The sequence below is a fragment of the Emys orbicularis genome, chromosome 2, assembly GCF_028017835.1.
Source record: "Emys orbicularis isolate rEmyOrb1 chromosome 2, rEmyOrb1.hap1, whole genome shotgun sequence".
Lineage (NCBI taxonomy): Eukaryota > Metazoa > Chordata > Testudines > Emydidae > Emys > Emys orbicularis.
The window spans coordinates 193,998,480-194,018,365 of NC_088684.1; the positions used below are offsets into that span (position 1 = coordinate 193,998,480).

General features: G+C 42.6%; 1 protein-coding gene across 1 annotated transcript in view; it reads right to left on the reverse strand.

Moving 5' to 3' along the window:
• The window catches only part of ADCY1 (adenylate cyclase 1), a 241,557-nt gene that overhangs the window by 68,337 nt on the left and 153,334 nt on the right, over positions 1-19,886 (reverse strand). The window contains exons 6-7 of the mRNA XM_065399454.1: positions 2,945-3,103; positions 967-1,108 (exon numbers count right to left, since the gene is read on the reverse strand). Of these exons, the coding sequence (XP_065255526.1) occupies positions 967-1,108; positions 2,945-3,103 (301 nt within the window). The remainder of the gene's footprint in view (positions 1-966; positions 1,109-2,944; positions 3,104-19,886) is intronic.

Below are 19,886 nucleotides of genomic sequence, written 5' to 3' on the forward strand. Positions count from 1 at the left end.
AATGGTATATGGACTCAAAACCGGGCTGGCTAACTCTAGCTTCTTCCCCTGACCTCGATAACTAGGCCTGTGCTGTAGAGCTCACATGGCAACTTTTTCAAACTCCCATGGTATGTTAGGTCAATTATGGGTGAGTTCATTTCACTTACTTTTCTGCTGCAGGCAAGACATGACTGTAATCACTATTTTTGCTGCTTCTATCCCCTGGGGACTCCTTCAGGCCTAGTAAATGGGCCACTAGTATCACACATTATTGTAGGAAGGGTTAGGGGAGCATGACTGGGAATGTAAACATGTCCAAATGTGGACATGGGAGAGGGGAGAACAAAAAACAAAAACAAACAAACAAAAAAGTACAAAGATGGAAGGTTTGATGTTCAGAAAGCTTATATAAAAGAAAAGAGGGAGAGAAGAATGAACTTCAGTCACTGGGGTGATATTTTATCACGTACTATTTGACAGTACAGTTGCAGGGTTTGAATGAACCATCTGCTTTTCTGACAGTTCATACTTAAAAGTAGATTATTTTTCAGAGAATGATCAATTTTCAGAACTAATCATGTATGATGTCCCCCTCCCTCCAAAATAAAAGATCCTATTTTCACGGACGGTTTGAAGAACTGTTAATAATTAAGACATTACTTGCAGATTTGTTGTAGCTGTGTTGGTCCCAGGATATGAGAGAGACAAGGTAGGTGAGGTAATACTTTTTATTGGACCAACTTCCGTTGGTGGAAGGGACAAGCTTTTGGGCTTCACAGAGCTGAAGAATTGCTCTGTGAATCTCACAAGCTTGTCCCTTCCACCAACGGAAGTTGGTCTGATAAAAGGTATTGCCTCACCTACGTTGTCTCTCTCAATAGTTAATATATATAGATATTGCCTCTGTTTTAAGGGTGGTTTCACAATATACTTGTTAAACTATGAAATTACACCATGGAACAAGCTAGAATTAGTGAAGCCTACCTTCCTCCGATGGGATGGCACAATAAAAAATGTTTCAATATTATGCTTCTTCAAGAAACTGTTCCTTTCATGGCCATACCCTGGTTCTACCTCATAGTCACCGTTTAGGCACTCTAAGGTGGTCTTTGTTATGTGAACTTTCCTAGAGAGAAAGACAGGAAAAAAGAATTTAAAGCAATGATGCATTATGAGCCAGGACCTATTCATTTGGGTGAAATCCACCACTGTGCAGAGGGCCAACACAAAGGTGAATTACATGCACAAACAGTAGGTGAACTTTTGTTGTAGGGCAGCTAAATTCTTGCAACCAACTAGAATGCAGAGGTGTTTTTAGCATATAAACTTCCTAAATTTAGCAGATGCTTTGAACAAATGTAAGTAACTATAGAGTACCACCTCAAATTGCAGTCTTGTTGATTTTACAAAGTATACAGGCATACATGTTATATTTCAAGTACTCTAGCTTTCTAAGTATTTATTAAAGCACTTGCTGGAGATACTGGCCCTCTGTTTGATGCATGCCACCCCACTCTTTAAATCTTACTAATGGCTGTTCTTTTTCTGCTATATAAAGGTCAGGCTTTTGTATTCACTTTCCCGTCCATTTACAACTCTGAGGGCTCGTCTGCATAAGTGTAATCGGGAAACTGAACCTCAATTAACTTTCAAAGTGGATTAGTTAAACCACATTAGGACTCTGGGTGGACACTCTAAATCAGCATTAAAGTGCCCTTAATTCAGTTTAGTTTAATTCACTTTGGAAGTGAAATAAGCTACACTGAATTACAGTCACTTTAATTTTGAATAAGAGGGTCCACACAGGGGTTTAATGAAGTTTAATCCACTTTACATACACATAGTTGGTTAATTTGGATTAATTTTCCTGAATGTCCCCATGTAGACAAACCCTGATGGTCTCAATTTAGCCAACCTATTTTATTAGCTGCCCCCGCCCATTCTGTTCTCCCAACAATGCCAGCTAGGTTTCTCCCCATTGGTCTATTTTTCCTATAACTGTTTTTATACTTTCTTCTATGTCACCCTTTACACATGGAACATTTTCATAGAAATTAACTGTAAAGGTATTACTTCTCTTAAATATCTTTTCAAATTCTTTTTACTGTGATGCCTTAAGATAAGAGTTTCCAAAGCAAACTAAACTAAACTACCAAAATCATCTATGGTAAACAAATGTCAGCCAAGTAGGAAATTTCCCATCTTACCCACAAGAATTAGCAGGCCCCACTTCTCCCTGTTCAGCAGAACACAAATTGTTTTGTAAAAATCCAACAAATCTCCAGTTGATACAGGGGGTTGTGTTCTAACATGCTTGCATGCACTTAACTTGTACTCAAGAAAGCTCAATGCATCCTTGAAATTTCAGTACCTGCTTGTGCCCATACCCAGTTAAATTACTAGTTCTCCAAGAGCACATGCAAATACATGATTTGCACACATACGCCTAGTATTTGGATACATATTTTAAGCACAAACTAATGTTTGCATGGCATTGGGCATGACTAACTTTGAAAATCTGACTTTGTAATGGTAATACTAAGCCACATATTTGGAGGCAGAGATGGGCAAACCCTCCCCTCCATTACACTGAGGTAACTCCATTTTACTGAGAGGAGTATTTAGCTCTTTCTTTACTAAAATTTTATCATTGCCTCATTCCTACCCTTCATATTTGGCAGTTTCTAGTGAAAAGCTTATTCAAAGGACATTTACATTTTAACAGAATGTTGTTCACATTTACTTCTCTGTACCATTACTAACAGAAATCTACAGGTCACTCAACCCTAGTGTTCCTTAGGAGATGTTTGAACAGCAGGTAATACAGCCTATGAGAGTTCTTAATCTGAAACACCCTTATGTATCAATTATTATAGTAATTGGCTTTGCAAAATACTTTCAGTTAAAGAGAGAAATAATTGATGCTCTCATTCAGGGCTGTAGTTTTTTCTCTGAGACTTACCCAGGCAATCCTCCAGTTTCCATTACATTTGCTAGAGTCACGTCATTTGACCAGACATCATATTGCCATTTGCGGAGACCTAGGACCCCACAAAGCACCCTGCCTGTGTGTAGTCCAACTCTCATGTTGAGATCCACTTCAGTGGCTTCTGCTACAGACCTGCAATAGATGGTATCAGATCTTTAGAGAAGAACATTTCTTTCCATCACCTTCCTGTCTCTTTCTCCCAAGACTCATCATTTCTACACATTGCCAACTGCAGAGAAATGATCTTTAAAAATTTCAGACAGGTGACATAGCCAGTTAAGGTTCTTGCCTTCCCAAGCTTTTGGAAAAGTTCAAACCCTGATTCATATCACTAATGAAATAGATTTGGTGATCTCATCCCAGCCCCCGGCGAATCAAAATCTCAGTATCCAATAGTGGATTTTCGCCTAGAATCTGGCTACTTCATGCTAATTGCAAAATACAAATCCAAACAGCTCTGTGCTAGATGGGCAGTTCCCTGTTCTATCAGTGTAAAAGAAATGATCCCAGCAGTAGAAAAGTTGCTGCCACCACAATGTTCCCCAGAGGTGGATTTTCCATCGTCAGGACCCCCCATGTCACTGTCTATAGCACACTTGTAAAGCTGATTTATTTTCTCTTATTGCTCTCAGTTTTATTTCCTTTCACTTTTGCTCCTATAAAAACTTCTCTTTCTGGTCTCTTGGGGTAATGGCAAGTTTACCCAAGATCTAAACCATAATAATAATAGAATGTTTTGTTTCTTACAAGGAGTGAGTGTTTTAATTCCTAACTTTCAGCACCAAATGAAGTTTTGATTTGATTTTCAGGTTTGAATGAATCCAAACACTCAAAGCAAAATTCAGTCAAAGATTATGTTTCACCTAATTTCATCCAGAAAAAAATTCAGGGTTAAAGCAGATGTTATACATGGCTTCAATTTATATTGTGCCAGGGTCATCTGAAACTGGGTTAAAGTTCATTTGAAAAGTCTGTTCCTCTTAGCAAACATTTTTGTGAACGTGGTCCGAGATTCAAGTTTTGCAAACTGTACTATGAAGTTCTAGTTGCCACCTTCTCAGTATTTGCTATTAAATTCCTTGTGAAGCTTAGATCTCCTATCAAGATAAACAAAATACACTCTACTTGTAACTCAACTGATCCAGTGACAGCCAAACTACAGCACTTGCTTGTTTATCTTCTGTCTCCACTTATTTACCCACAGTTTTTTCTGTCATAAATTTTCCTGTTTCCTAATGCATATTTACTTTAGGCAGCTATGACAGCTGACAGCAAACTGATGGTGGAATCAAAAGAAAATTGTTGAAACTATCTTATTAAGTGTAATTTTAACCTGACATGCATCCAAGCAAACATATTTAAATACAGTATTACAAGGGATTGCTTTCAATTGAATATTAAAATGGACAATATTACTTTTAGAGTTCCTTCATTTCATAGAAAGCATATATTCTATTTATACAGCCTTTTTTTGTGTTAGAGGCTGGAGAATTTTGCCTGGTAATTCGTCTCACACAAAGACCATGGGATTTATATGGGTAAAGGGATTTCACCATAAGCATTCATACAGGGCACTGAGGGGAAGGTTGGTCTTGTGGGTAGAGCACTAAACCGGGATTGAAGAGCTCTGGCGTCAATTCCTAGCTCCACCCTAGACTTCCTGTGTGACCTTGGGCAAGTCACTTAATCTCTCTTTCTCTCAGTTCCCAGTCTGCCAAATGGAGATAACATTTCCCAGCCTTTGTCTGTAAATGGCACAGTGGTTGGCCTCTAGGTGTGACTGTAATACAGATTCATAGCAATGATAATAACGTGATATGGAGGAGATGGTGCTAACCCTCTGTACTAAGGTGAATTCCATCCACTGTTTTCTCTTTGTGCATCAGAGAAAGTCCTAAACAATAAACATCAATAAAAATGTTTATCTTCTCTGATTTATTTCCTTATTCTGTAGTAATGTATTTGCTTGGCATTCTATCTTTTAGTTTTACTTTAGTTTTATTTGATGAACAACTCCACTTCATTTCATTGATTTAAAACTTACTGAGGTAAAAATAATTTTTTGAAGCGTCTCTGATTGTTTAATTTCCTCCTCTACAATGATGCATATTTAAACACACCAGTAGTCATTTTCTTGTATTAATTGCTTACTGCTCTCAAGATTTCAGATTCAGAATCAGTAAGCGGGAAAGATCTGCCCTCCCCCCCCCCCCCCCAAGTCACACAAACATGATATTCCAGTCCTGATCCCTGTGCTCCTGCATGTAGTTGGGTTAGCTATTCAGAAATACATGGGGCTAGATTTTGTCTAGTCCTATGAGACCACCCAGGGAAGTAGGGTCCCCCTGACAGCCAGACACTAGATTCTCTGACTGAGGCTCAGGGAGCAAGGCTGTGCACATAAGACTTTCCCCTCACCTTACCTCTGTGAGCAAATGGGCATGAGGAGATGCCAGTGGGGAATATCAGGGATGGGGCAAAGTCTTGGCTCCACCCTCCATGCATCAGGCAGCTCAGCTGGCAAGACACAGGGGTGGTGGTAAGTAACCCAACAAAGGGTGAAGTAACACGATTCCTCAGCATAGGAAGGTAGCAGGGGAGGAATTGTGACTGAACCGTAATATCTTTCCTCCTGTAGTAGCAAAGCTACCCACTGCCCCATATGCAGGGCTGAGCCTGAAGGCTCAATCTAGCCTGAAGAGATTTACATTTTATACACGCAGGAACTGTAATCAGGGCCGGCTCTAGGCACCAGCAAAACAAGCTGGTGCTTGGGGCGGCACATTTTTAGGGGCGGCATGGCCGGCGCCAGAATGCCACCCCTAAAAATGTGCCCCGGCTGCCCTAGCTCACCTCCGCTGCTGCCGCTCACGCGCCACAGCGCGCAAAACAGCTGATTCGCGCGCCGCTGCTCCCCCTCCCTCCCAGGCTTGAGAGCCTGGGAGGGAAGGGGAGACTCTGAGTGGCCGCGGCGCGCGCGCCGCTTCTCCCCCTCCCTCCTAGGCTTGAGAGCCTGGGGGGAGGAGGCGGCAGGGCTGGGGATTTGGGGAAGGGGCGGAGCTGAGGCAGGGCCGGGGGTGGGGTAAGAAAAAAACGGGGGAGGGGGGCGGCCAAAATTGTTTCTGCTTGGGGCGGCAAAAATCCTAGAGCCGGCCCTGACTGTAATTAGCTGTTAAAGTCATCTCACTCGGGTGGCATTAAGAGGACTTTTTATTTCTAACAATTGACAACAATCTATTGCACGGAAACTGCAAAATCTTACACGTGCTTAGGAGCTATCTCCACAGTTAGGATTGCATTCTAAAATGGGGCATAAATTCCTGTCTCTCTTTAGAACAGGGGTGGGCAACCTTTCAGAAGTGGTGTGCCAAGTCTTCATTTATTCACTCTAATTTAAGGTTTCGCGTGCCGGTAATACATTTTAACGTTTTTAGAAGGTCTCTTTCTATAAGTCTATAATATATAACTAAACTATTGTTGTATGTAAAGTAAATAAGGATTTTAAAATCTTTAAGAAGTTTCATTTAAAATTAAATTAAAATGCAAGCGCCCGCCGGACCGGTGGCCAGGACCTGGGCAGTGTGTGTGCCACTGAAAATCAGCTCGCGTGCCGTCTTCGGCACGCGTGCCATAGGTTGCCTACCCCTGCTCTAGAAGTAGGTGGCCAGCTGGGGTGAATTTCACACAGGGTTAATTTTATGCTGTTTGAATTTTCCATGTAGGTTTTAATTTCGGTTCGCCTCATACATTTTTAATCAGAAACTTTTGAATTTGGGCTGTGGCTAAAATTTCCCTGCAGCAACTTTTCATTGTTGACAGACATCTCTTTGAAAACATTGTCTTTTTCCACATAACTTGGCAGAGAGGCAGACCCTGAAGAAGACTGATGCAAGAGGGAGTTTGTTTTTGAAAAATGCTGAATCTTATGTAATTGTTAGCTGAATCTTATGTAATTGTTTATTCACACTATACTCAAAAAGTTTATGCGCTGAGCACACAAACCTGATGGGGGCCAGGAATACACAAGTCTGATTGGTAGATGGTGGCGGTGCCAGGTGTATATAAGTTTGATTGATTGGGGGTTGGGGGAGGGCCAGTTCATAAAAGCTTCTCTGGGAGGAGCTACATTCTTGTATAAGATTTTTTCCTACAGCAGGGAAGGGCTAACATGCAACTGCCAAGGGATGAAATACTCTCTTGTTGCATTTCTACCCCCCGCCCCCATAGGTCCGCCCCCATCCAATACCCAACCCAGTTAAGTATTAACACCCTATGAAATTAATACGCAAAAAACTGTTGTGAAGCAGTTAGGATGCAACACACACAACCTACCTGACACTAACCCACAAAATCAAGGAAATGGAAAATTAATCCACCTAACAGTACATACCCTTCACCCCCACTCACAAGCACACACCTTACCATTACCACACCAAGAATACACCACAGACCATGCACTATGACAGGGGTGGGCAACTTTTTGGCCTGAGGGCCACATTGGAATTGCAAAACTGTACAGAGGGCCAGGTAGGGAAGGCTGTGCCTCCCCAAACAGCCTGTCCCTTGCCCCCATCCACCCCCTCTCACTTCCCGCCCTCTGACTACCCCCCTCAGAACTTCCGACCCATCCAGCCACCACCACCCCCGGCTCCTTGTCCCCTGACCACCCCCAACCGCCCCCCCGGGACCCCACCCCCATTCAACTGCCCCTGCTCCCTGTCCCCTGACCCCTATCCACACCCCTGCCCGCTGACAGGCCCCTTGGGACTCCCACGCCTATCCAACCCCGCCCCTGTTCCCCATCCCCTGACTGCCCCCCCCAGAACCTCCACCCCATCCAACCGCCCTCTGCTCCCTGTCCCCTAACTTCTCCCCACAACCCTCCGCCCCCTTACCATGCTGCTCAGAGATGCAGAAGCTCGCAGCCCCGCCGCCCAGGCGGAGGCAGCTGAGCTCCCCGCGCGTCAGCGTTGCTGCAGGGGGACGGGACAGCAGGGGAGAGGCCGGGGGCTAGCCTTCCTGGATGGGAGCTCAGAGGCCGGGCAGGACGGTCCCGCGGGCCGGATGTGGCCCGCGGGCTGTAGTTTGCCCACCTCTGCACTATGACCTTAACTTTGCCCCTACAGGGATACCAGCCTTCCATCACCTCCTTTAACCACCCATCTATGCGCAGCCTTTTACCAAACTAGCTTTTTGCAATACAATAACCTACTCCCCCAAACTTCCACAACTGTTAGTGCTGGGGAAAAAGTAAAGTGTGTATGCAAAATGGCAAAAACAGGGCAAAGCTAGGTTTGCAGTGCATGGTCTGTGATATATGGTAGGAATGGTATTGTAAAATATGTGCTTGTGGGTGGAAGAATGGAGAGTATGTACTATTAGCTGGGTTAATTTTTCATTTCTTTGTTTTCGCAGGCTTGTGTCAGGCACCTTGCGTGTGTTGCATCCATAATTTCTTCATGATGGAAGTTGTGTATTAATAATTATTGTATTTATGTCCTATTCTGTGAACTATACTCTCCTTCCTGGTAAGTGGTGCTTCCCTATTAACTTCAGTGTTGCCTGGTGTTACCGAAGGAAGAATTAAGCCCACATGTACATTAACATCGTTAACTAAAAAGACTCTGGTTTATCATTTAGCAGAGTAAACACACACGTTTGCTCACTTTTGACACGTCAAAATGCTTTGAAAAATAATTTTTAACATTTGTTCTTATGTTACAGTGTCAGGGCAGCTTTGCAATAGTTAAAGTTGAAAAATCCTTTCCATTCTAACCCCCTAATTCTAAACTGTCATTACTTTCTCAAAATTATACCATTTGGGTTATAATTTCTTAAATCGGGTCTTAACCAGAGATGAATTTTCACTGGAAATTTGAAGATAATCAGTTTAAGATATATCTGAATTAGGTAAGAGTTAAAAAGAGAAACACACACTTTTTTAATTAAAAAAAAAAAAAAACAAGGAGAGAGGTAACCACAAATGTTTGCACATTCTTACTATGTCTAAATGTTTGAAAAATAATTCAGCTCTTGCTCTTCTGTTATAGTGTTGTGGGTTTAGTGTTTTTATTTTAAAAACACCTTTCATTTTTGTGTTTAATTAATTCAAACTGATCATTTTGAACATTCAAACTAAGGTCACAATCCTGCACACACGTATGCATGTGCTTACCTTTACTCATATGAGCAGTCTCACTGATGCCAGCGAGACGATTCACATGGGTAAATGTAAGTACATTCATGAGAGTTTCAAGATTAGGGCCTTACTAGCCTTTATATAGTCTATCACATAACATAGTAGCTGTATATTAACTGGAGTCAAGTACCTGCAAGTACCTGTGCATAAATTATTATTTTGTATTCACAAAATACTAAAAAATCTTTCATATTACAAAAAAGGTATGTTGAAACTCACATTAAATGTAAAGGGAAGGGGAAGGAAATATTCCCAAAAAGGGAAAAGAGGCACAATCCATCAAGACCTTGAAACTATTCTTTCCTCTGTTCTAAATGTCCTCAAAGGAAAACAAAAACTCATCTCTTAAGGAAATATGCTTCTCAAAACTGGGAAATTGTAACAAAATTTGTCTTCAAAGTTCTAGTTAGAGATCTCAAAAGATAGAGTAAATACTACATTACTGATTATTACATGTTAAGGAAAGCGAGCTTTGCAATATATTCATGGATCATGAAGTAGAATCTGAAGGCATTTTGTGCTTTGTTCAATTAATACAAAATCTAAATTGCAAATGTATTTCTACCCTCTTCCCAGAGACTCCAAAATGTGTCAATGATATTTGTATCACTATTAAAGCCAAGCAGAAAAATTAAAGACACTGTTCATGTATATTTGTTCAAATTTTAAAATTCCCAATTTGCTTTGGGTGTGTTTGTACCTCTTTTGCAATTAGTTTCCATGAATTTTCTAGCAAACATATGAAAAATGGGGAATATTAAGCAACTATTAATGAATACATTGGTGAGCAAGTTTCAGACACAAAATTTCAGCGTGTCCTCCTAATGTCGTGACATTTCTGTCTAATCAAAAAACGAATAAAAATTGTTCTATGTGAATATTAGAATTCACTACAATCTGCTCATTAACAATCCACAGGCCAAGAACTATTTGCCAAAAGTAATCAGTAAATAATTTCAAATTATGAATACATTTCTGAAAGTCACCAGCTATTCAAGGACAACCATATTACTACAAAAGAAATTGAAGTTTGTCAAATTATTCATTCCATAGATTATTTCTGTAGCTAATGATTCAGTTTTTTGCTTTCTAAACTGGACCCAGAAAGAAACTGAGGCTGAAATTCACTCTACCCTCATAATCCTAGTATATTGTGGATCCGTGTAAATGGCCTATGGGTAGATGAAATCCACTCTACCAGCCCAGCCTCTGCTGCTCCTTTAATTTTAAGAAATTATGGATTTAGCTACAATTATTTCACATAGCTCTTACAAACTATCAAACTCATTTTAAAGAAGCTGAACAGTTATCAGATGGAAATGCATTTCAGAATAGATCAGTAGTGACTGAGTTTGAACTGACAGCACTGAAATAAGAAAATGCTTTTTATCCCATTTCCCACAAGTCATTCAGTTCCCACCTTCATTTACCATGTAAGTCCAAAAGTGTCTGCATACAAGTAGATATTTCCTGGTAAAGCCAAAAATGAGCTTTTCTAGCTATTTAAGTGTATGAACTCTGCTTTCTAAGTCTAAAGAATTCCCAGCTGGTGGTCCTTAAATATTAGGAACAGAGTATGTCCCTTGAAGTTTTCCTAGATACTTTTAGGATGGTAGTTCCATTTAAGAACCATCAGGAATCAGTTAGCTCTTGGATGCTAATGACAAAGACTGTCTTACTATGAATTGCCTCCAGATTATCTGGATGTTTTTGAATAAATGTATTAACTGCTATGATAGATGCCATGTCTGGGAGGACCACACACTATCATATTCTTCTGTTGTTTAATATGGGTGTTTCACTGGAGAGTACAGAATACATAGCAACTGAGTGCCATTTGTATAGCTACACAGTGTATACTGTGGGTCAGTCTTTGAAAGGCAAACATCTTAATTGGATCCCTAAATCCCAATGCCAAGATTTAAAAAAAAATAGAAGGCAAATGTTAGGCTCCTAAATCCATGTTCAGACACCTAAATAAATTGCCTGATTTTCAAAAGTACTGGGCAGTCAGCAGTTCTCACTAAAATCAATTCACCTGATACCAAGTGTTTATAAGACTTAACAATCTATTACACATCCTCATCAGTAGGAATGGATAAAGCAGTCTGGGTAAAATATGGGCTGAAATGTTGCCACACGCATGAACTGAACAACACAGAAACTTCTATGACCCATGTCAAAGTCACACCTGATTCTGTATTGCAGGCAACAGCCTTCTGAGAATGCTCCTCAGCTGACTTAGAGCTGTTGTAACAGCTGTACGCTAGCCAAGCTCTCAGGCCCTAGCTTAGGGATATATCTGCTTAGGGAGAAAAAGGGTAAAGGCGGGCCAGGAGTGAAAATGGAGTATGTCTGTAATAGCCATTTTCTGCTTGTCTGAGTCCATAGGATGCCATGAGAAGCAGAACAAAAGTAAGGCTACGATTTAGACACGGGTATTTTTAGTAAAAGTCATGGACAGGCAATAACCAAAAAGTTATGGCCAGTGACCTGTCTGACTTTTACTAAAAATACCCCTAACTAAATCTTACCTGCTGAGGGGGTGGGGAGAATGGTGCTCCAGCGGACGCTGCTGCTCATGGGGGTGGAGGGCAGTTTGGGGCTCTGGCGCTGCTGCTGCTCCTGTTGGGAGGGGCAGTCCAGGGCCCCGCCACCGTCGCTGCTCCTCTGGGCCGAGGGTGGCCTGGAGCACCAAAACTGCTCCTGGACCGCTGCTCCAGGGCAGCACCCGGGACCAGTTGCCTGGGGCCGCCGGAGCAAAGGCTGGTGCGACTGCAGAAGTCACGGAGGTCCCAGAATCCATGACTTCCATGACCTCCCTGAAAGATTCGCAGCCTTAAACATAAGAAAAAGCAGCTTCAGGTCTGCTCTAATTTACCCCAGGGAAAAACAGGCTCTTTGCTGACTCAGAATATATAGTGGGATAAAGTGGTTTAAAGCCACTTTCCTTCACATTCCCATCTATTCTTGCCCCAAATGCAGGGAAGAACCTTACCGTATCCTGTTAGCTCCCACAGTTAAACAGAACTGGACCAGGTGAATATTTGGATGGGAACACCTAAGTGCTGCTGGAAGTGCTATTAGTGATTCAGCTATGGCATGCTTCCCTCTGTATTGAACTGCGCCCCAGCGTGAGACTGTAGTGTGATATGTGCCATCTAGCTGAGGAGAGGTATACCCAAGGATAGTGATTAAAGATCCCCTAACACTTTTCACAAGCTTATGAATGTTAACCCCAGTGTTCTGGCCACATTCCAACTGTAATATTTATCTCCTCCTTACCCATATTCTGTCTTCATTTTCAATTGGATACATTACACTTCATTTCCTGCCCTGTGGCACTACTGAGTACGATTAAATAATTCCCACATTACATCCCTGAAGAGGCTGTATTTCCATCCTGAGGAAAGGAATTCTTTATATGTAATTAGTATATCAGTTTTTGAAATACTTTCGGATCCTTTGGAATGAAAGATGCAAGTTATTATTTTCTGTTTAAAGACTCATACATCTCCCACCTTTAAACGAGGCTGAGGCTCCCACTTCCACCCACTCTACTGGGGAGTAGCCAGCAGCCTGGAAAACTTGAGTTACATAATAAATATACCCTGGCAGTTACATAATAAATATATGATTTTTGAAAGTAAAATACCATCATAAATAATACTGATGACTGAAACCTTCAAGGTGTGACAAGCAATTTAAATAAGATGAAGTGAAAGAATCCCTGGCTTAAATACTATTAAAAAGTGAGATGATGACACCTGCCACATACTGATGAGAAGCTAAAGAATAAGGGCATGTTTAACTATGTCACTAATGAATCTAATAAAAAGAGATTTATGGGCAGAATTCACACCCATGCTGTGGGCCAACAAATTCTATGTAACACTTAACTCTACCTCAAGTCCCACTTAAGACTTAAATGGGGCATACGCCTTGTGCTGTACCCCTGCACAGTGGTGAATGTTTCCATTACCCTAGGGCTATGTAGGAATTCAGCATGCAGAACAAGGATAGGATTGTAGTCTAAGCATTTTACTACTATGAAAGAGATGCCTCACACACTGACCATAGTCTGACTTGGATTGCGCATTTGAAGAGTTTACTCTGAGGAAGAAAGAAGTTGGGGCAACGATAGGAAATTTTCAATATATTTCTTAGAGAATCTCCCAACACCGCTTGGATCACTTTACTGGTATCAAGGAGAAGCACCATCAAATGGAACCTAAATGCAGGGCCATATTTAGGGCATTTAGAAAAGGAGCATCTGCATGGACATGTTAGAGAGTACGTACCTTATTGAGCCTAGGGACTATACAAAAATGTAGTAAAAGACAGTCCCTGCCCTAAAGAGCTTGCAGTTTAAGACCCTGTTACTGCAAGCATTTGTGCACATACATAACATTGCACAAACAGAACTACTCACATGTGTAAGTGTTTGGAGGATCAGGGGCTAACTCTATACACTGAGGACTTTTTTGTCCATCCCAAAGAAAGCTTTACTCCTAGTGTTCCTGTAAATTGGAAATGTCTGTTGCGATTACCTAATCGTTAAACCTTTCCAGAAGATCCACCAGGTGAATATCAAACAGCTCAAACAGATGATTTTTCATTTCATTGTGTAATGTGACAAGGCTGATACTAGGGATGGAACCTTTCTCCAGCCAAGGATTTATACCAGCAATACACCTCTTCTGCAGTGGGGCAAATAGACCTTGAGAAGCCCACTAGTTCTACAGCTCTGATGTTGCCTGAAATGAAGGGTAATTTAAATACCTAAAATGCTTCCACAGGTCATGGAACTGATGAACAACAGCATCTTCAGCTTTGGAATCACTAACCAGACTGATGGACTATAATTAAAGTTGAAATTCAATTTCCATTATAAACTGTGCCTTAAATCCCCTTTTTCATTTGCTCATTACACACTCAAACTAAATTCCTTTGTAGTCTGAAATTTTCCAAGCTTGTTCTCTGCACAGAAGTAAAAAAAAAAAAATTTTTTTTTTACCTATGCATCGACAAAATCCGGTTAGCAGCTCTTGAGTTCTGTGAACGTCTGTTGGCTTGGCTATACATTCCAATCAATCTAATCTCTGCACACATAGCTCAACAGTGTCGGACTGGATGATGCTCCCTGTCGCAGTGTTATGTACTGGGCCTGGATCCAGGCTAGCCTCTGCCTCAGTTTCCCCTTTAGTTCCAAGGCCAATTGCCTGTCCGAATTTCCCAACCTTCCCAGGAAGGCCTCACTGCCATGCCCAGAGTATTTCAGGCCCTTCTTCTAGGGCACCAGTTTATTAATTCAATAAAAGCTCACAATCAGTGCAGGCTGCTGGGACCCAGAGGTCTTTCATTCTACTCCCCTATCTTTCTGTTCCAGGGCTAGTCATAGGAGCCAACCTCTCTCCTGCAGCTCCCCCCTTTCAACTGAGGGCTCTCAGCCCTTTGTAAGGCTCACCTGACCCCCTCTCCAGCTGAGTCTGATAAACTGAACAGGGCTGGTTGGTCCTAGATTCCTGGCCCTTAAAGGGGCAGGCCACCCTGGTACACTCATATTAAAGTGAGGAAAATGTTTGCAGTGATTTCAAAGGCAACATTAGCTGTTCCCTGACCCCCTTCTGATTTCTGAGATGATCACAGTTTCTATGTTAGTTAAGGCATACGCAGCAGGTCTGGGTCTTGCAATCCTTACTCACACAAGTAGTTCCATTGAAATCAATGGATTACTTAAATGTGTGAAAGATGAAGGATTGGCCTCTGCCAATTTAACTCTCTCTATAAATCTGACACCACCAATTACTGCTCCGTCAACCTTGACTCTTCTTCATCTTGCCCTCTCGCACCATCTCCTAATCTCCAATGCACACACTGTGCTGTCTTTTCCAATTTATTAAACCCTGTCAAAAAGAAAATGCTGAAGTTGCCTGTTACTTATCTTCTACCATGAGTTCTCACTGACTATGCCTAGATAATACACAGCAGCCCATCTGCTTCATTCCCTCTTTTCTAATCTGACTTATTGATGTTTACTTTATCATGATAGCAGACATAAACGCAAACATAAAAAGAGAATATGCTCCATTTCTAATATTGGCATAAATGAGATATCCAAAGAGTGGGCAGCTCAAGTGATATCATTACACTACATATATTCACATGAAAGAGAGTCCAACTAATGAAATTATAGATTAACTTTCATATTTAAAAATAGGTAAGAGGAGGAAGCAGTGCCTTTGCATACATTTTAAATGAGAAGTTTACAGAATCTGTAGAAGGTCTATGTGTCTAACTTTACTTCTCCCCAATCCAAAGACTTTCTATAAGTGGAACACCTATGTACTACAGAAGGAATGCTATGCAGAGATGGCTTTGCAGGATACATTTATTTAGTAAAGACAATAATGATTCTGATCCCATTGTGTATATCTGAATTGCTGAAATATCCCTGGTTACTATGTTTTAACTGTGTTTACATAACAAAAATAACTAAAATAATAATAATTATTATTACATAGTAAAAGACATAATAATAGATCTTTAGGTTTGTATATCACCTTTCATCCTAAAATGCTTTACAAATTTCACAATATATACAATACAACAGGAATTTATACTGGATGAATGGATGCCTGAAAATGGACAAGTTTATCCAAACCTCTTAAAATTTTGGTTATTTTGATAAATGGGACATAGAACCAAATCATGCCTGAGCTAATGTATCACAAGGAGACAGAAATGCGATACAGCCACTACCTATATCAGATTCTTCTCTGCCTTTCTCTGCACTATGGAATTCTCCTTAAAGGAAGTCTAAAGGAGCTATGCCACCACAAAGCTCCAGAGCTGGTATGGAGATACAGAATTGTGTGTCTATTGCCATGTATCTCCAAAGGATCTGCAAGGTTTAGAAGACACAATCCTTGCCGTGACTTCAATGCAGACAAACCCATCTCTCAAAAGAATTTGGAATAATAATAATAATAATGATAGAGGAGAACCCCATAAAATTTTCCACAGCTCCAAGCCCCTTCATGAAGCAGCATGATCTGGCTCTTATACAGCTATTTTATATGAATGGAACACACGATGGTGTGGTATTCATCAGCACACATTTCAGGTTCTATCAGCATGCGTTTCAGATAGTCACATTACATACAGGTGGCAAAGTCACTTTTGAGTTATGTAGGTCGCAAGTGCCAGTAAGACTTTTACAGCACAGCACACCATCATATATTGTAGGGCTGTCACATATGATAGACAAAAATACTCATAGCAATGTTTGAGAGAGTTTTTTCAAATGTTATGAGGACTGTTTTTTTCATAATGCGCTGACTGTGAAACTATGGCCTCAATTATCCTGTTTGCTTGTGCTCTGGTCTGATTGCTTTAAATGGACTTTGCACACGTATAACAGACAGCATGCTCTGGCCCCCAGTATCTTCGTCCAGATGTTCAGGTCTCAGAAATATAACTAATGCATTAAAAATACCTCTAAAAAGTACTTAATATCTCACCAATTTAAACCTAGCATTCAGAGCCATTCCTAGGCTAGGAGTGAATGCCAAGTCCCCGCCATAGGGAAGTTGGGAAGCTTCCATTTCAAGACTTAGTGTTTTGTCAGATATCTGTCCTTAAATCTGTCCTTGACCAAGAACTGAATTTGCCCATTCTGCAACTTGGGCAATTAGAATTCTGGGAGCGGGGGCAGGAGGGAGTGCTGCAAAATTCACCTTTGGACTGCAGAGGAAACATTTATTTGGCAAGCTGATTTAAAAAGTAGACAAACATGGTAACTGTGCAGAAACTACTCAATAGTGACTGGAATGTTAGTCTAAGTCCTAAGAGAGATGGATCAGTGAGCAGCGCGGAGGTGAAACGATCAAAGTTACATGCTAATTCATTTATCACGTGGCTCTGTAAGATAACACATGGATATTGCCTCCAAATATGTGGGATAGATAAAGACTGAAAAGCAGACTAAGGCCTGGTCTACACTAGGAGATTATGTCGAATTTAGCAGCGTTAAATCGAATTAACCCTGCACCCGTCCACACAACGAAGCTATTTAGTTCGACATAGTGATCTCTTTAAATCGATTTCTGTACTCCTCCCCGACGAGGGGAGTAGCGCTAAATTCGACATGGCCATGTCGAATTAGGGTAGGTGTGGATGGAATTCGACGCTAATAGCTCCGGGAGCTATCCCACAGTGCACCACTCTGTTGACGCTCTGGACAGCAGTCCGAGCTCGGATGTTCTGACCAGCCACACAGGAAATGCCCCGGGAAAATTTGAATTCCTTTTCCTGTCTGGCCAGTTTGAATCTCATTTCCTGTTTGGACATCGTGGCGAGCTCAGCAGCACTGGCAACGATGCAGAGCTCTCCAGCAGAGGTGACCATGCAATCGCAGAATAGAAAGAGGGCCCCAGCATGGACTGATCGGGAAGTCTTGGATCTGATCGCTGTGTGGGGCGATGAGTCCGTGCTTTTGGAGCTGCGATCGAAAAAACGGAATGCGAAGATCTACAAGAAGATCTCAAAAGCCATGACGGAGAGAGGATACAGCTGGGATGCAATGCAGTGCCGCGTGAAAATCAAGGACCTGAGACAAGGCTACCAGAAGACCAAAGCGGCAAACGGACGCTCCGGATCCCAGCCCCAGACATGCCGTTTCTACGAGGCACTGCATTCCATTCTAGGTGCAGCCGCCACCACTACCCCACCACTGACCGTGGACTCTGACGATGGGGTATTGTCGACGGCCGCTTCCTCGGAGATGTTCGTGGACGGGGAAGATGAGGAAGGAGATGAGGAGGACGAGGCAGTCGACAGCGCTTACAACGCTGATTTCCCCGACAGCCAGGATCTCTTCATCACCCTCACGGAGATCCCCTACCAACCCTCCCAAGGCGTTAACCGTGACCCTGAATCAGGGAAAGGATCAGTCGGTAAGTGTTTAAAACATGTAAACATTTATTTTGAACAGAACAGGAATATTAACAATATTAACAATGGGTTTTTCATGATTAGTTTGCCCTAAGCGCTTAACGTTTTAGTCCTTGGCAGTGCAACTACTGCAAAAGAATCAAACAATGTCCAGTTTATGATGATTAGTTTGCCCTAGGCGCTCTACTTTTTAGTCCTTGCCAGTGCAGCTACTGGAAAAGAAGGTCTACATGTCCGGGGATAGAGCTAAAATCCTCATGGGACATCTCCATGAAGCTCTCCTGGAGGTAACTGGAAAGCCTTTGCATGAGGTTCCTGGGGAGAGCGGCCTTATTGGGTCCTCCGTGGTAGGAAACTTTTCCACGCCAGGCTATCATCAAGTACTCCGGGATCATTGCCTTGCAGAGCATGGTGGCATACGGCCCTGGTTTTTGCTGGCTTTCACGCAGCATGCGGTCTTTCTCTGTCCCAGAAATCCTCAGCAGAGTGATGTCACTCATGGTGACCTGCTTTGAATTAGGGGAATGTTACTGTTGGGACTGCTTGCCTGTTCCTTTACAGAACTGTAACCGGCGGTTTACAGCCATGCGGTGGAGGCGGGAGAGGGGCAGCATACAAGGATCTTTCCCGGGGACAGCCGCGAGGGGGTGGGACAGGGGCAGAGTTCATGCTTGCCGGATTGCCGGCAGCAGGAACTGGCCAACGCTAGGAGCATTGCTTTGAACGTGAAAGGAGGGCACTGCTATAAATTAAGCTTTCAGCAGCCAAAAGTCTACGGCTTACCATGTCCGCCTGCTACCTGAATTCTGCTGTCCTGCCCCGCTTGTGTGATCTGTACTCCAAGACCCCAGGCACTGAATGGGAAGGCCGAAAATTCGACCTTGTCCTGAGTGCGCATGTGATAGGTGCTGTGCATGGTCTTGTTCACAGAAAAAGACTATGTTCATTGTTCATAAAAATGTATCTTTGTGAGGAATTCACTCCCTTTTTCCCATCCCACAGCTGCGAGTGTCTCCCGACATACCCCGGCATCCCCCTCCCAGTGGCTGGCGCAGATTAGGCGGCGAAAGAGAAGGACACGGGACGAGATGTTCTCAGAACTTATGGGCTGCTCCCAAGCCGAGGCGGCACAGCAGACCCAGTGGAGGGAGAACATGTCGCAATACCAGCGATCACACAGCGAACGGGAGGACAGGTGGCAGCAGGAAGACCAGCAGGCGACTCAAACGCTGCTTGGACTAATGAGGGACCAAACGGACACGCTCCGGCGCCTTGTAGATGTTCTGCAGGACCGGAGGCAGGAGGACAGAGCCCCGCTGCAGTCTCTCTCTAACCGCCCTCCCCCGCCACAAAGTCCCATCCCCCCTTCACCCAAAGTCCCAAGAAGGAGGGGCGGCAGGGGCCGTGAAAACAGTCACTCCACCCCTGCAGACTGCTCAAGTACCAGAAGGCTCTCATTCCCAAAGATTTGATAAGTCCTTTCCTTCACTCCAAAAGCACCTCACCCAAGCCCCCGTCCCAGTGTCATCCCCTAACTGTGTAGTTGTTAATAAAAAATACGTTTATCTTAATTACTGTTTCTGTCATGTTCTTTTAGAGGACAGTGTGTTTGAAGGGGGGAAAGGGGGTTGGTAATTGGAGAGGACAGTCACCTTTACCAAGGTACAGACACGGGGTCAGGTTCAGCAGCAGGTCACACACACATTGCAGTCACTAGGCACCCTGGTCAGTCTGGGAGGTGGTTTTCATGTTCTGTGGGGG